This window comes from Cydia splendana, chromosome 9 (genome assembly GCF_910591565.1).
Source record: "Cydia splendana chromosome 9, ilCydSple1.2, whole genome shotgun sequence".
NCBI lineage: Eukaryota > Metazoa > Arthropoda > Insecta > Lepidoptera > Tortricidae > Cydia > Cydia splendana.
In genome coordinates this window covers 21,365,180-21,383,645 of record NC_085968.1, presented here as the reverse complement: position 1 = coordinate 21,383,645, position 18,466 = coordinate 21,365,180, and the positions used below count along the sequence as shown (strand labels likewise).

Sequence of the window (18,466 nt, the reverse complement as noted above, 5' to 3'; positions counted from 1 at the left end):
AAGTATGGACGCCAAGCACCAAGTATTTCGTACATTGACCCCTCTGTTCCTATCTCTAATAGCACAAACATTATACTTACCATTTTATACCTATTATTTCAGTGAAAATAAAACACAGTTCGTAAACAAAATAATATACTTAATCAACTGTACAAATACTCAACGACGTGTTTTATGGTCTAAATTTTACAATACAACAGTCAAATAACACTTTATAATGTGTAACTTTCGTTTGTTTACATTGACACTTTTAAGGCCCGGTCCGGTTGCACCAACCACACTTATCACACACTCATACAACAAAATTTTGCGAACGTTTTAACGGTGACATATGGTTTGGTACAACTGACCCTAAATCTTCTTGGTTAGTTTGTCAAATAACGATTTTTATTCCGTAGTCTTAAAACCGGACATATACATTGGAAACAACACATACTTGTGGAAATAATACATCGGTAAAATGTTTAACATGTGTGCACCAGGCACATACTCGTAAGTTCTTAATGGCTACAAATATAATGACCACCAAAAAATACTTTGGTACCCTAAATAAAAAAATCATGCTTACCAAAAAAAATTACTGAACACCAAAAAAATAAGGCCTAAAAATACAAAAGTACTACCGATTTAATTACGACTGCACTTCAAATTGTATTCAAGTACCAAATATATTGAATGATCACCAAAAATCATTAATGGTCACCAAATCTTGAAGACCAAATTAATGTGATATTTTCACCTAAATAAACCACTATGATTACCAAAAAATGTATATATATTACCAAATAAAGTAAAATGATGCCAAAATTACTTAGTTAGGTTAGGGTTAGGTTAGGTTAGGTTTGAACTGCGACCCGGGAGCTAGCCGGGACCTGGTGGCCGCTGTTCGGCCCGTTCTGAAAGAATGGGTCGAACGCAAGCACGGTGTACCCTCCTTCCACCTCACACAGCTCCTGACGGGGCACGGCTGCTTCGGCTGGTACCTGTGTGAGAGGGTGGGAAGAGAGCCGAGGACAGTGTGCCACCATTGTGATGGAAGAGCCGTGGACACGGCCCAACACACGCGCGAGATATGCCCTGCATGGGCGGAGCCTCGCGCTGCCCTGGCCGCGGCTGTGGGAGGAGACCTCTCACTGCCGGCGCTAATACGCCGTATGATCAGCAGTGAGGAGGCATGGTTGGCAGTGGCTTCCTTTAGCGTCACCGTTCTGACACAAAAGGAAACCGCAGAACGATCGCGCGAGGACGACGCAAACTCGCTTCCTCAGCGCCGAAGGAGGCCAGGTAGGCGGAGAAGAGCCTTCGCAGCAAGGATAATGCCGCCTTAACGGGAACCTGCGGGTGATGGGTCGGGAGTTCCATCACTCGCCTGAAGAGGTTTCGAGCTGGAAGGCCCTCAAGTGTTCCGAGGAGCCTTCAGCGGAGTAAGCTGCTAGAGCAGCCCCAAATGATGGGCTCGCAAGAGCAACGCCGACGGGGTATCGGAGGTCTACAATCGAGTTCCCGTAACCCCGCCAACAAAGCGCGCGGCGGAACACCCCAGGGGGTTTAGTCTGTGGAAGTCGGACATACCCACTGAGCTTCTCCCGGGCCAGTGAGATCCATAAAGGATTCCCCCTGGGTCATCAAAAAAAAAAAAAGGTTTGAACTGCGACCCTTACAGAAACGAAACGCTACTAGAAAAGTGGGTTAGGATAGGTTGGAACTAAGACCCTTATAGAAACTAAATGCTACTAGAAAAGTGGGTTAGGTTAGGTTTGAACTGCGACCCTTACAGAAACGAAGTGCTACTAGAAAAGTTGGTTAGATTAGGTTTGAACTGCGACCCTTACGGAAATGAAATGCTACTAGAAAAGTGGGTTAGGTTTGAACTGCGACCCTTACAGAAACGAAATGCTACTAGAAAAGTGGGTCAGGTTAGGTTTGAACTGCGACCCTTACAGAAACGAAATGCTACTAGAAAAGTGGGTTAGGTTTGAACTGCGACCCTTACAGAAAAGAAATGCTACTAGAAAAGTGGGTTAGGTTAGGTTTGAACTGCGACCCTTACAGGAACGAAATGCTACTAGAAAAGTGGGTAAGGTTAGGTTAGAACTGCGACTGTTACAGAAATAAAATGCTACTAGAAAATGATGACGAAGTGGATTAATTAATTTAATAGGATAACGATATATTAAATATTTCCACATTTTTAATTAAAATGTGGTTACAATTTTGGTGGTCATTTATTATTTTAGGGTGGTAAAATAGATTTTTTTGGTATTAAATTTTACTAAATCTGGTGATCAGTTAAATAGCAGCCGTTCTTAATTACAATTAAATCATAGTAACGATAAACGCGCAAAGGTCATAGCAGATGGCGCTGCCATCGTTAAAAAAACACGTCATTAAATCGTTGATGTTTGTGTCATAAAATCGTTCTCTCTTCTTATTGGTAATTTGAGAGAACGATTTTTTTTCAACGATTTGATTGATAAGACACTAAGGGTACACTTCTTGTTAACATCACAATATGGAACAATTTAGCTTCAACTACAAATGTGGCTTTCCTTTACAAGAAGGGTCCTTCCGCTTTACTTATATGCAATAAGGTCCTTTCCAAGAGAAATTATGACAAAAAGGTCCTTATTGCACATGGAGCATAAGGAACCTTCTCTAATGGAAAGCCACAAGTGGCTGGCAATTACAGACCGTGAGTACCGTGACCATATCAAGACTAGAGCATTGTCATATATTGAAGGTTGTATAGGTATATTAAAATAATAATTATAAATATATATACAATAACATTTCTTCATTCGGCTACAGTAATCCTTTTTTAAATTTTAATAAGTTTTAGAAAGGATTACCTCGAGTTAAAAAAAAGCGTATGAATTCGTCAAAACCATAGTCAAGAATCCTACCTTGTGTCTATGATTGGCATACATCTTGGCTGTATAGTATACTCTGACAAACCCACTTTACCCAGTTGAAAAAGGCGCGCAATTAAAATTTTCTACTATAGGACAACCCGTCGCGCCTACTATTTTTAAATTTGCCGCCTTTTTCTACTGACGGAAACGGCTTGCCAAACTATAGGTACTTGGTAAGCCCAACGCTGTATTGTCTATACTCTCACGCCCGTGACTCATTTGATTTCTCTGAAAAAAAAAAACAATTAAAAATAAATCATTATGATATAGACGACACGTGTAACAATATTATTTCTATCTCGGAAAGGCATGAAGAATTGAATGATCCTCGTTTAATTTCAACGAAAATGATAAACACTAAATTGTATTGTATTGCCACGAAGCAAAAATGCAATATTCAGTAGTAGTACTAGCGGCCCGGTTGACCAAAATCAGCTGCAAATGGTGTTAAAGGTATGAAAATCGGCACGACTAATCTTTAGGCTATTTGAATCAATTTGACCCGTAGCACCAAAAAAAAAAAAAAAACAAACGGAAAGGAGTTATGACGTCATCTTTTTTTTTATGGAAAATAAAAAAAAATGTTCGGAAACCTATCGTGTGTGGTATTAAATGAAAGGGCATTTTGAGCCGGTTCTAAAAATATATCACATTATTATATTTCCGTTGCATTCAATTAAAATAAAAATAATTTTCGAAACATACCAAGTACACAAATACATGCCATATACACGTATATACAAGCCCTGGTAAGGGCATTTATTTGTGTGATGATGATGATGAACACACAAATAAATGCCCTTACCAGGATTCGAACCTGGGACCTCCTGCTTCATAGGCAGGGTCACTATCGACTAGGCTAGGAGGCCGTTTCATCGATAGATTGATAGATCACAATTTGTTATAATAAAAAATTGAAAAAATATACTAAAACTAAATATTATCAAAATTAATTTCTTGGGGTTAGATATGAGGATATTGGGTTTTATTTGAGGTATATATTTTACAAAAAAATATTCAACGGTTTCGTATCTGGAGGAGCCCAAACTTGGTATGTTTTTAAAATTATTTTTATTTTAATTGAATGCAAGTGACGGAAATATAATAATGTGATATATTTTTAGAACCGGCTCAAAATGCTCTTTCATTTACTACCACACACGATAGGTTTCTGAACATTTTTTTATTATTTTCCATACAAAAAAAAGATGACGTCGTAACTCATTTCCGTTTTTTTTTTTTGGTGCTACGGGTCAAATTGATTCAAATGGCCTAAAGATTGATCGTGCCGATTTTCATACCTTTAACACCATTTGCAGCTGATTCCCGAATTTCAGGCTGTACCGCTATCGCTATAGTGTCTCGTCGGCATCAGCCACGTTGGAGAGACGGTGCGCTATGCAGATGGATGCACATTCGCCATCAGATATATCGGAATAGATCCGCCACGGAGCTCAACCCGTGCATTGATGGTCACTTAATTCTATTATTGTATAGGAAAAACAGGAAGGGACCAAGAATTGCACCTTGAAGCACTCTAAAGGCTACTGGAATCCTGGAATCCCGCCGATTGAGTTCCATTAATAACTACTCGCTGAGTTCTATCCGAAAGGTACGATGAGACTAGGTCAAGGGCACCAGCTTTTATCCCATAGCGGCATAATTTTCTCTTTAAATTCTCGTGATCAACGCAATCAAATGCTTTTGATAGATCACAGAAATAATATACCTCGACGGTTATTAGAGTTAAACCAAGAAAAGTCTGCAGCAATATTCATAGCTCACGCAGTGCAGGTGTTATTTATACGTCATAATTTCATAGACGTTTGACGTTTAAAGTAACACTTGTACTGCGTGGCCTATCAAAATCGCTGCAGACTTTCTATCTAGGTTTATATTATAATTATAGTGTTATACCTGTTTTGTTTCTCCCACAGCCTTGCGTAGAGCGATCCACTCTTAGCTATAAGGTCGTCGTGCTTCCCTCTATCTGTTATATTGCCATTTTCCAGCACTAGTATTTCATCGGCGTCCGCGACGGTGGACAGACGGTGCGCTATGCAGATGGACGTGCGGCCTATTGTTGCCGCTTTGAGGGCTTGCAGGATTGCCTTTGGAAAAACATTTTTATTACTTAAATTTTCTTAAAAACTATAGGCAAAGGAATTTTGCATAAGTTATATACTATTTAGGCTGCAATATGACGCTGTACTTTATACCGCACCATTTAAATTTAGTGGAAACAATACCCAAATTCTTGATTACCGCCCTTAATACACAATCTCCAGTCAGCTGCAGAAATAGTTGACCCGCTGCAAACAAATTTCTATGTAGGGGGGTCAGCTTAATGTATTATTCCGAGTGTAACTCACATGTTCAGTAAGCGAGTCAAGACTGGACGTGGCCTCATCGAACACTATTATAGGCGAGTCCTTGAGTATGGCTCGGGCGATGGCTACTCGCTGTTTTTCTCCTCCAGATAATTTCAGTCCGCGCTCGCCCACTTGTGTTTCGTAGCCCTGCAATTATAAACTTTATTACAAGAATGGAAACAAACTTATGTTTCTATAAAAAATAAGTGTGTTTTTAAGCGATGGATTTTAACAATTAAAAAAAATTTAGTAAAAATAATAATATAACATTTTAAAAGTAAATTACTTAAATTCTGGCTGTGATCCGTGTAATAGTTGCCAATTCAACATTGTAAGGCAATTAAACTGGCGCCATCTATGCAAACATTTGACAGCATTAAGCATTTGTATAGTAATACACATACCTTGGGCCACGTTTTGACGGACTCGTGCAGCTCGGCCATCTGGCTCGCCTTGTAAACTTCCTCTACCGGCCGCGAGAGGTCGCCATAGTGTAGGTTATGCAAAATCGTGTCGTGGAATAACACACAGTCCTGCAATATACACATAGTAAGAAAAATAATTAAGCTAACAAGGTATAAATTCTACACATAAATATATCGATAGGTAGTAAGGTGTATTCGTGTACAGTCGACGTCAAAGATATGTTTACACATTTGCACCTTACTCCTTTGTAATAAGGCAAAAAATGTAAACATATCTTTGACGTCGACTGTACATAAGACAAATTAGTAGGTACAGTCACGGAATTTAATGGTTTATCAATTTTCGATTCTATGTAATGACATTAATGTTCAAAAGCGACAAACCTTCAAATTCCGTGACTGTACTTCTAATTTGCCTGACTTTAGATGGCGCTGTACGGCTCCGTACAATATGCAGTAACTCTGGTACAACTCGACGTTTATTTACAATTCAGTTACTACAAAACATGGCCCTATATCCTCCTAAGGCCCAAGGTCCTACCTATAGTACATCTTCAGTTCGTGCTTTGTTTCGTTCAATTTCAAACAACGCAAAATCTACACTATTTCCTACACTTTAGGTTCAAATTTCAGTGGCAAATTTTGGATTTTTCATTTCTATTGCTGGGCCTTAGGAGGATACAGCGCCATATTGCATTATCAAATTCAGGTGCACATTTTCACATTCTTGCTCAAAGCTAAAATACGGGGCTCCCCTTGTAGCCTACCTGAGGCACGATGGCTACGGCTCTCCGCAAGCTGGGCAAGTCGACGTCGCGAATGTTCTGGCCGGCCACGAGAATCTCGCCCGACTGTGGCTCGAAGAACCGGAACAGTAGACGAACCATCGTTGATTTACTGCAACATAATATATTTACTGTCATAGGTGCTTTATCACTGTCAAATCGGTCAATACATAACTGGGCCAAATGAAGTAGTTAAGTTATTCATTATTATTTAGTGACATTTGTTATTATTCAGCGTTGGGCTTTTAATGACATGATGATTTATAGATGTAGTGCATAATTTCCATCGTATTTTCTCGGAAATGTTCGTATTTGTCATGCTACTTCAGTCAACGTCATTACTTTTTGTACAGAGACTGACTGAAATAGCAAGATACGTTTCCGTGAAACTACGATGGAAAATAATTATGCACTACATCTGTACTGAAACATAATTCATCGCGTAGTTTTTTTTTAATTCAGAGACAAAATTGTTTGCAATGGACACTTCATTTCGAATAAAACGTCACCTCGACTGATATTAGAAAAGAGGTAAAGATTTTCTAAATTTGAATGTAATTAAAGTATCGGATATCGATACTGTAAACTTTAAAATGCCGCCACAGATACAGGTTTCTTAATATAGGCCGTTAGCTTATCGTTTCTAAATATAGGCCGTTAGCTTATCGTTTCTAAATAGGGAGGTGTTTATGATATGGATGTTGATAAAATTATTTTATTTGCTTCCTAAGTCCAAATCGATAACAAGGCCAAGGCCTTCCCATGACCAGATGTTATAATATTTGTTTAAGTTTCTGTGTATAGTAGGTAGGTACCTAATATACGACGAAAACGCCGTAATATCTTTCAGTAGAAAAAAGCAAGATCACAGTCGCTGAGAAGCATTAACGGAGTCAAGTTGTATATTCAGTAGTCTCTATTTATATTGACCTACTGTAAGTAAAATATATATTTATTAACAAAAAAAAAAAACGTAGTCTTTTCGGAAAGAGAAAAGTCGTGGAATGTATTGGACCCCATACGTATACATTCCACGACTCTTCTCATTCCGCACAAACTCTATTTATTACTCTTTAAACATTTTATTTTAACTTGTAAAGATTACAGATTGCCTCAAGAACATTTCATAATAATAAATAATATTTTTTTATTGTTTTTCATGTGCTTTTGTATGTTACTTTTATATTCATGTTATAAACAACCTAACTTAAGAAAAAAATTAAATAAAGAGTATAAATAATAATATAATATATTAACAATTGGTTTTCCATTCTTAACCGACTTCAATGTTAAATCTGAAAAATATTACTTCCAAATACACGATACACGATCTATAACATTTTCTTTCTATTAATTGTAGTGCGCGACGCGACTTCGATACACAAATAATTATTTGTTGTATTAATATCATTTCAGAAACAAACGGAAATGAAGACTATGCTAATAATCATGAGCATTGCCTGCTTCGTGGCAGTGGTTCTCGCGAAGCCACACGATGATGATATAGCCTTCGAGCTAGAGGGTATAACTTCTTGTGATGACGATAATGCTGAATGCGATGAAGATACTTATTGCAGACAAAAGCCTGATGGAAAATTTTATTGCGTGATTGAACCTGATAACCTATATAATTTAAAGGGGCCCTCCGCGCCAAAACGTCACTTTGGAAACTAAACCATTGTAAAGCCTGACAACAGTTTATTTAACCCTGAGATAGTGTCGCTGCAAACAGCTTACGTATGGCAATAATGTGCGTACGTCATGTATAGTCGGGGTAGTGGGCATTGGCTTCATGTTGATACTCGTATAATGTCAGAAACGTTGCTTACAGAAAATTCGGTTCATTCAATTTACCTATTCGTCAAAATCTGATTCTAAATATTCAATATTAATATATTCTTCGTTTTCTGACTCTGACGAAGTCTGATTATCATCAGATGTTTTGTCGCTTTCAACCACCAACCTCGATTATAAAACGTTCAGTTTCCAATTCGATTATAGGATTTTTATCGTCGATCTACATAAACCTTAAATGAAATATTAAAGTTTAAACCAAACAACTAACCAGTTCAATAAAACAGCACTATAAAATGTCAATACCGGTCATGTCAACAACCAACTTCAAAACATTGTTTATTGGAATGCTATGTAATCCTTCGTATTTTTTAAGCTGATTGCATTCACTACAATTTTTTCGCATCTTTGGTATTTTTTTTGGCATTTTTGTAATAAAACCGTTTATATTTGAATATATTCGTAGATATTTTCCGTTTGTTTACATCGGTGACATTCGATGACACCCAACGTTCGTTGTCAAAGAGTACTTGTTGCCAGTAAAAGAAATTAGGACCATTGAAAATCCGCAAAATGGCGAGGGTCAAATAAACTGTTGTCAGGCTTTAATAAGACAGAGAAATAAAACATTTTGTCTAGCTTTCCTCGTTTGTTAATATCACATGAGACGTATTTGATATACCTTATTAATTTGTTTATGTTATGTATTTTATTGTATATGTTATTTGAAATGAATTAGCATTGTCACTGAAGTTTCCTTTAAAATGTATTTCCCATACAACTGTTAAAAAGGCAGATGGTTCACAAAAATATAGGTCATATTAAAGTTTGTGAAAATTGCTCATAGATTCGACCCGAATTGATTTGACACGTTCGTTTTTTCGACACAAAAAACCTATAATTAAAAGAACTAAAGTTAAAGTTACAGGAAAGGGGTTTTGCCTAAGAAAAGCTTTCCGACTGTACATTCGGAGTGTTTTTCCAAAAAGGCTTAATTCTATATGAAAACCAAACAAAAGTAAGCTCTTTTGAAAAGACACTCCTCATATGGCCTCCGTACAAAGTTAACGACCATTTTCTGTATCTAGTAGCTATATCAAAAATAGTAGATTGAACAACAAGGGCATAAAGTAACTCATTTTATCCGAGACAATTTATCGGTCCGAGCATAAGCGAGAGCCGATATAGGTCGAAAATAAAATGAGCATTTATCCCCGAATTATAAATGTATATGACGTTCCACGGGTAAAGGTACCTTATGTCGAATTGCGAGAAAAATAAACAGAAATATAAAATATTTAAGGTAATTTTACCGTATTTATTCAAGGCTAAAGAATTGAGTCCTCGGACCGGCCGCCAGCTGCAGCATTGGAAAGTTTTGGACTTTATTGATAAGTCAATTAGGGAAGGGGATTGTATTTTATGCACTAGAGCATAAAAATCAACTTCATCCCGCTTACTCGCGACTTAAACACCAACTTAACGAGCATGAAAAATTAAAATATTATGACTTACCCACTCCCTGAGCCTCCAACGATACCAATCTTCTTGCCAGCGGGGATAGTGAAGCTCAAATTGTTGAAAATCGGCTTTCCATTTATGTACTTGAAACTGACGTCTTTGAATTCAATGGTGGCTGTGTTCTGGTCTACTTTGAGGGGTACAGCTTCGGATTTTTCCTAAAAATAAACAAATTTCATTTTGGTAAAAGCTTTTATCGCTGACTGTACTTTTCCTTCCACAGGCAACTACTACTCATTGAGACAATTCTAACAACCCCAAGAAAAACCAGCTTGCGTTGTTTTATCACAGAGATCCCATGGCCACCTCCTGTTTCCATCATCAGATCAGCTCCATTTCATCATAATATTCATAATATTGCATTGTCATACGATTCACATAATTATGTACTTACGCAAAATTTCAGCTCAATCGGAAATTGATGGGAAGGGGGTCAAATTTAGCTTCCAAGATTTGACCCACACCCCACACTAACTAATGAACATACACACATACATACTAACAGGGCAAGTTAATTAATAAAAGCCAGTAAAAATGTAGGCGCGTAGGGTTGTCCTCGCTAAAATTTGAATTTCGCATGTTTTACTACTGACAAAGTTTTCCATAGTTACCTACCTTAATTCTGGATTCCACGGTCATGAGCGTGAACATGGTCTGCATATCGATGAGCGCCTGCCGCACCTCGCGGTACACCGAGCCGAGGAAGCCGAGCGGGATCGACAGCTGGAACAGCAGCCCGTTCACCATTACCAGGTCGCCCACCGTCATGTTGCCTGCCGGATTTGAGACGTATGATTTACATGTTAAAGTTCAAAACGCCATGCCGCAGACATGAAAAGTTAAAATCAGTAAGTTTCACGAGCTGAGCGGGATCGACAGCTGGATAAGCAGCCCGTTCACCATTACCAGGCCGCCCACCGTCATGTTGCCTGTCGGATTTGAGACGTATGATTTACATGTTAAAGTTCAAAACGCCATGCCGCAGACATGAAAAGTCAAAAGCAGTAAGTTTCCCGAGCCGAGCGGGATCGACAGCTGGAACAGCAGCCCGTTCACCATGACCAGGTCGCCTACCGTCATATTGCCTCCCGGATTTGAGACGTATGATTTGAACGTTAAGGTTCAAAATGCCATCGACATAAAAAGTCAAAAGCAGTTAGTTGAGAATAGAGTTTTTTAGATCTTGAACAACCCAACACGTTTTTGCGAGGCTCAGCGGTTACAAAACTTCCGAGTCTTTTAAGCCGCGAGTTGAATCCTTTATTGAGTCTTTTATAAGCGCAACTCATAAAGAAGACTAGGGGCCCGTTTCTCAGTTACAAGCTTTTGAGAAACGGGCCCTAGGTCCTCCTAATAAACAACAAAACAAAAATAGAGGTATATAACAGGGGGTTTATCGCTAAAGAGCGATTTTCCCACAGTTGTCCGTGGGTACCTTTGGGTAGCGGAAACAGAATTTAATAAAAAAGTAGGTGTTGCGAAAATTGTATTGTAGCCCGGGCAATTTCCGCAACTCGACGTTTTAATTTGACCAGTCTGGCCTGGCGGGTAGTGACCTAGTGACCCTGTCTGTGAAGCCGATGGTCCTGGGTTCGAATCCCGGTAAGGGCATTTATTTGTGTCATGAGCACAGATATTTGTTCCTGAGTCATGGATGTTTTCTATGTATTTAAGTATTTGTATATTATATACTTACATCGTTGTCTGAGTACCCACAACACAAGCCTTCTTGAGCTTACCGTGGGACTTAGTCAATTTGTGTAAGAATGTCCCTATAATATTTATTTATTTAATTTACCTTTAACAATCTCGTTGGCAGCCAATATCATGATCATGCTGAGTCCGCCGCTGAATATGGCGTGTTGGCCGAAGTTGAGCGCCGCGAGGCTTGAGGCCGTCTTGAGGGAAGCGGCCTCGTACTTTTGGAGGCTCTTGTCGTATTTCTCCAATTCGTATTTTTCGTTGTTGAAGTACTGTATAGGTAAGTGTGTTGTATGAGAACAAAAGAAATAGAAAATATGACAATAAAAGAAAGGAGTCGGATAGTTGAGGTTATCGCTTTGCAACATGATAATTGAACAAAGATTGATGTTAGTAAAAAACCGGGCAAGTGCGAGTCGGACTCGCGCACGAAGGGTTCCGTACCATAATGCAAAAAAAAAAAGCAAAAAAAAAACAGTCACCCATCCAAATACTGACCACTCCCGACGTTGCTTAACTTTGGTCAAAAATCACGTTTGTTGTATGGGAGCCCCATTTAAATCTTTATTTTATTCTGTTTTTAGTATTTGTTGTTATAGCGGCAACAGAAATACATCATCTGTGAAAATTTCAACTGTCTAGCTATCACGGTTCGTGAGATACAGCCTGGTGACAGACGGACGGACGGACGGACGGACGGACGGACGGACGGACGGACAGCGAAGTCTTAGTAATAGGGTCCCGTTTTACCCTTTGGGTACGGAACCCTAAAAACGGTTTCACAAACGTCCGATGTTGACTCAATTGTTCCCTTATCCTTTGTTCATCAAACCACAAACATCATATCATCTGACATGACAGATACGTAGAGCATAACTGTTCTGTTGAACTGAGAGACTGCTTGCCATCTTGGTCTATTGGCTCAAATAATTAGCGAACTTGGTGATCACTACCCTTTGGGCTCTCGGCCTCGCGTTTAGTCTCGTAGTTTATGAGCGAGTTTAAAGTTTCTTTTTAGACCTCGTTCTCCGCTCTGTTAACTGAACAGCGCATTTTTTGTCCATTGTTTTTTGGCCTCTCGGCCTGGCACTTACCTTGAGTCTCGTAGTTAGTGAGCGATTTATTCTCCGCTCATGTAAAAAGCGAATTTTATGGTCGATGTCTTTCGGCCTCTCGGCCTCACATTTACCTTGACCGTCTCGTAGTTGATGAGCGAGTCGATGGCCTTGTTCCCGGCCTCGTTCTCAGCTTTGTTCATGTGCACGCGGAACTTCGTGCGCCACTGTGTGATCGCGAGCGTGAACGCTGCGTACACGCCGACGCAGCCGAACGCGAGACCTGTTCACAAAACATTTTAATGAAACGACAAAACTAGTAATTAACTAGCAATTTGCTTGAACAAAACTCTCTACAGAAGTTAGAGCATTTTGTCACTTTTCAGTACTTTGGAGGCCAATTTCTCCCAGGAAGTTGAGTATGGGCAGCTAAAAAAAATACGTGTCCGTTATTTTAGACTACTCTATAACATATATAAAAATTAATCAAATCTGAACCGGCCAGTTGGGTACCCTTCCTTGTAAGCCTTACGCCGAACAGAATTAAATTAAAACACTGTGCATTACTTGGGGTTCTTATGCACGGACAGAGGTGTCTAGGTCTAGAAGTATAAGATTTTTATAATAATGTTACATTAGTTACATACCTGTGAACGCCAAGCCTCCTTTCAACCCCAGAATGGAAGACACCAACGTCAGCTCGAAGATAGTTGGCACAATGTTAAACACCATGGCTGAAAGGACGAAGTTGATGGCGCGCGAGCCGCGGTCTATCGTCTGTTAACAATATTTAATATTAGAATGTCTCTTGTGTAAATAAGGATACACTAACGCCAGGGGTTAATTACATATCCCTTTGACCGCAAAAGACGCCAAAGCCAGCACTTTACGCCCCATCTTAAGGAATGTTCGCTTGGGTCAATCTTACATGGCGACCCTGCCAATGCTTTATTGCAACGGTTCTTTCTCTAGTCAGTAGCTGTACCTATGTTATAAAGACCCCTGGTCGGCCGGCTCCGATAGAAGACATTAAGGTAGTGTTTATATGTTTTTGGTACTTTGTCCCTGTCGATATTTAATACCTTGACTGTACTGTACCTTGGAAAGAGCGCCGGTCTGTCGGCCCAGATGGAAGCTAAGATCCAGGTTGTGTATGTGCGTGAACACGTTGCAGGCGAGCCGGCGGATGGAGTGCTGGGCTACGCGCGCGAACACGGCGTTCCTTAGCTCGTTGAACCCGGCTGCTGTTGCTCGAGCTATGCCGTCTAGAAAAGGGATGATGACACTTGTTGAATTTTATAACAATATCTAGTTAAATAGACAGAAGATTAGCAATTATCACAATAAATTGGACACTTAATAAATATAAGGAAATGATTGAAAAAGCAGAAGACCTAAGGATTCAAAATATATACATATACGCAATATTTCACCTAGTTCGCCTAGTTTCGCTTTTGGTTTGTAATTAAATTCGCAAGCTAAAAACAACTTTATACCTCTCTAAGTAAGATTGAAAATGAACTTACATCCAACAAGTAAACTAAACGCGGTAGTTCCCAACGCCTGTGGAACGGTCGCCATCCCCAATAAGGCGTCTCCAGAAGTCGCCGTGGCCGCGTTCACTTCGTCCACGGCGTATTTGAATAGGAAAGGGACGGTAACATTCATTATCTTCGCGCCGAACAGGAGGGACAGGGACAGCATCACTCGGTTGCGGATTGCGGCGTTGTCCTGAAATTAGTAAAGAGTTAGTATCCCTATTTTATACAGAAAAGTATAGATTGTATAAAAAAGTACGTGCGAGAAACATTCTTAATCGCATTAAAATTTAGGTCATAATAAAATAATACCACAGTGTAAAAAGTAACAGTGGTCCGACGGCCGTGTACCGAGCTACTAACAATGCGATGACGGCGATGTATGCAGCTCGGGTGGGGCGCGGGTGTTAGTTTAACTCTATCAGTTATTGTTTTTTTGACATGTAAATTTGACTCACCTGAGGCCATATGTACGCCAGCATGCCCCTGATCATATCAGCACCAGACACCGGCTTCGCGTCCCCCAAGTTTATGTCTTCTCGGGACAAAACAGAGGCACCTGGGTGAAAGCAGTCTCTCTTTTGGATACCTAGGGCGGAAAGTAAAGGATTGGATAGGTTGGGAAGCTTGCTGTGTCCTTTAGGCGTTCTCTGTATTCCATGTTATCTTGGTACTCTGGCCTTTTAATCTACTTACTTTACTATCATAGTAATTAAATGAGATATTCGGTGAAAATATTTACATAAACTTCTCACAGCTAGCACATGTAGATATAGCACATGTTATTTTTATTAAAACATGTTTTTTGTTTGTTTTTGCTTTAGCTAAAATGTTTATTTTTTTTCTAATCAAAGTGGCCAGTAGTTTTTCACAATCATACAGGCATTGTAACATGTCTTAAATAAAAATTGATAGTGACTTTGATGTTTTTTCTTTTCATTGTTCAAAGTTTTTATAGTATGTACTTTACGGCACTTAAATGTCATATTTACAAAAGTATTCAACCGCATATAAACTCAATACTAAATGAAAAAGTAACAGAAATTCTCATGAATTCTACACATTGAAGTGAACAGCATAGCAAACTAAAAGGGTTAGGGGTCACAGGCTACGTAAGGGTTATAGGACAAACACAAGGGTAAAGGGTGCAGGTAGTGGGGATAAAAGAGCTGCATTCAACCAAGTATTAGTAACACAAATGGGGAAAACAAACATAAGTGGGTTTTATAAAGTGTGAATGAAATTAGTTACACTATGATTACTAATTGCCATAACATAGTGGACATTTATAGTGTTGTTATTGGCTTTTGTACATATATTTACTATCAGTATGGTCCAACAACACAAAATAAATATGTGACCACAATTACTTAGCGTTTGAAACTATACATTGAAAACAATTTATCTTTATAACACATTGCATGGCCATTGTTCCAAATGACCATTGTCAAATATTCAAATTTAAAATCAAGCTTAACAAGAGACTAAGAAAAGATTTAATTTTTCAATGTTATGGAAACAGAAGACAAAATGGAAATATTATTGACTCTGGAAATAAAACTAGATTTTAATGTGAAACATAAGCAGCAAAACATACATGGCAATATGAGTAGCAAGAAAAATATACTACAGGCAATTAAATTTTTTAAAACAAATGTACACACAAGATAGTATTGCTAAATATAATGTTAAATACTGAATATTGTAAAATGAATTAAATTAGTACCATTTTGATCATTTGCCTATCCTTCACCACAGTAAGATAATAGATAAACAATAAATAATTTAATAAAAGCCTTATTTTATTAGGGTCAGATTAAAGCAACTCATCTGCCTTTGTTATAAATATGTATAAGTTGGTTAAAGACAGTATAAGAGTTGTAAATAATGACTTATTTCTTGAAATTTTGGTGAAATTTTAATCACCGTCTATAGTTCTTAGTTATTTAAATCTGCGTAGTGAATTTAGAGGTCATACTAAATAATTTTTATTATGGAAAAAAATTGGATGTCCCATAGAAATCAGCGGCATCACATCAGCCGGAATGTATGAAACAGCCAAATTATTTTCGCGATTTCGGCTGTGGTCCCACGATAAAAGTTGTTCAGTATGGTTATGCAGAGTATGGCAGGTAAAAAAAATTCACCCTGTATTTCATTAACATGAAAAGGATTATGTTGTATCTATGATCCTTATCTATTTTATTGATTAGTACCTATTGTCTGTTCCTTACATTATACATTCATATGTTAAGTTAAATTTAGTTATGCTTGGATTCATCTAGAAATTTCCTTTATAACATTCACATATTGAGTACAAATTATAATGAGGTTGGTACGCTGCTATAGCGTATCACAATATTTGGCGGCATTGAAGGCAAGGTCAAGTTTAATAGGTTATATAAGTGTCAAAACACGACTAAAATACACCATTGATGTCTCAAAAGATTTTCAGTTTACTAGTAACAATTAGTCAAGCTTTTATTCCGCAGTAATACACTTACCAACTGGAATTTTTCCAGCTTTTGGTTTGTTTGCTAACACCACTGCCAGTACGTTTTTAGCCGCGTCTGAGCCTCCAGCACCGCTTGGTGGTTGCGTGCTGTGAAACTGCAATAACAATAAAGAAACGTAGGTATTTAACGTTAAAAAACACATAAATTCTTTAGAGAACACATAGAAAACGAGAATAAAGGCAATACATGGAGTAAGATTAGATACTCACCCTAAAATTACTTGTAACCGCATATTGTTTACATATTAAATTGAACTGTGGTTTATTTAAAATTACCAATTTATTACTTGATAACGAATTCCTAAATCTAACATGGTTTTTAATAATATTAGGGAATTTTGTATTTGACAGCAGCACAGCCGCCATGATTACCAATTGACAATGACATGACAACTACACTACAACTGACATCTGACATTGACAGCATTTTAATGTTGCCCAACTTAAAAAATTGAATAATGTACGGCCATAATATTGTTGGGCTAGATCATAGATATAATATACAGAGATACCTTCCAAGCGAGCTGTCAGTGGGACCACTTTTGTTTAGTGTGCGATTAACAATGAGGCCCACCTTGCTGTAGCCATGTCGATAAAGTCATATCGATAAACTATCGACATTTCTTGCAATTTTAATTTTACTTCAAAGGTTTAACGATACCTAAAATGAACAAAAACGCTTTTATTCTTTATTGTGGTTATCAGATCACAATTTTATAGTCATGCCCCAGCAGGGAACCAAGGGAAAGTTCAGATATTTAATTAAAATACATAAATACCTACAAAAATAGTTGTTCCGCACTAATTGAATTATTTTATTATAATTATTATAATATAGTCATTATCCATTAGCATTGCAATTATGTTTATGTTTAACGAAGATATTAAAGCTTCAATTAATCGCTATTGCGTTCCGCTGTGTAGCGTTTATCGATATATAATATGATTAAAATCGACTTTTCACATCCCTAAAAGAGCACACATATACGTTTTTACGCACACATACACAACCTGGGTCTAGCTAAAAAGGGGACACTTGGATTTGAAGTCCATCTTGTCAACAATATGGTTGTCCTTTTTTGACAAACGGCATTTTTAAAAGAGCAAGGAGAGAGAAAAGATACTAGTTGCTGCGCCGTCAAAGAGAACAGACAGAGTTGGGGCCTTGGGCTAGATAGCAATCGATGTTAAGGCTTCTACAAACGTTGCAATAATCGCTATTCTATAACCGGTCAAACAACATTGTCAGTAGAAAATGGCGCGAAATTTTAATTTTTCTATGGGACGGTTACCCTCAGCGCCTATTTTTTTTAACATGCCGCTTTTTTCTTTTGACGGAAATGGCTTCACAGACTATAATTTAAATATTCACTGTCTATTATTTAATAAATAAATGAAACCCTAATTTCTAGAGAAGTTTTGCAAATAAAACAAACACACCCAACTTATCAGTAGAAAAAGGCGCGAAATTCAAATTTTGTATAAATTTGGCGCATGTTTCTACTGACAAAGTGGCTGTGCCAGAGTATAAATAGCTATATACTTATCTTTTTTGGAGAGAGGTATAAACATTTATGATAATTTATAACTAACCCAACCTACCCTAAATTACTTCCTTGGGAGTAATATCGTGTTGGTTCGATTTGAAATTTTGAATATTTCTACGCAGATGATGTCACGGGTAAAGACTAGTAATGACATAGTATTATATTCTTTGAATGACATACTTTACTTAGTCGATCCTCTTTATAAAGTTTCCTCATTATACTTACTTTACCTATTCTTTGGTTTCCCCTGTGATTGGGACAATACAGATTGACCTACTTTAATCTTATTAGCTTGTTATCT

At 38.0% G+C, this 18,466-nt stretch overlaps 1 protein-coding gene and 1 long non-coding RNA gene across 3 annotated transcripts in view; one reads left to right on the top strand and one right to left on the bottom strand.

The window, feature by feature from the left end:
- LOC134793860 (uncharacterized) overlaps positions 1–18,466 on the top strand; it is a 355,027-nt gene that overhangs the window by 278,181 nt on the left and 58,380 nt on the right. The gene's annotated exons all lie outside the window — the stretch shown is intronic.
- On the bottom strand, positions 123–17,045 carry LOC134793801 (iron-sulfur clusters transporter ABCB7, mitochondrial). 2 transcript variants are annotated; one of them, XM_063765478.1, is made up of 15 exons: positions 16,829–17,045; positions 16,608–16,713; positions 14,562–14,692; positions 14,092–14,296; positions 13,664–13,830; positions 13,213–13,342; positions 12,700–12,848; positions 11,608–11,782; positions 10,425–10,582; positions 9,804–9,967; positions 6,477–6,606; positions 5,689–5,817; positions 5,285–5,431; positions 4,830–5,023; positions 123–3,140 (listed from the first exon to the last, which is right to left on the bottom strand). In XM_063765478.1, the coding sequence occupies exons 1-15, from the start codon at positions 16,982–16,984 to the stop codon at positions 3,128–3,130; spliced, it is 2,154 nt and encodes a 717-aa protein (XP_063621548.1). In that variant the 5' UTR covers positions 16,985–17,045; the 3' UTR covers positions 123–3,127. The 2 variants fall into 2 exon arrangements, with proteins under 2 accessions (XP_063621548.1, XP_063621550.1); XM_063765480.1 differs by having other exon boundaries at positions 14,562–14,638.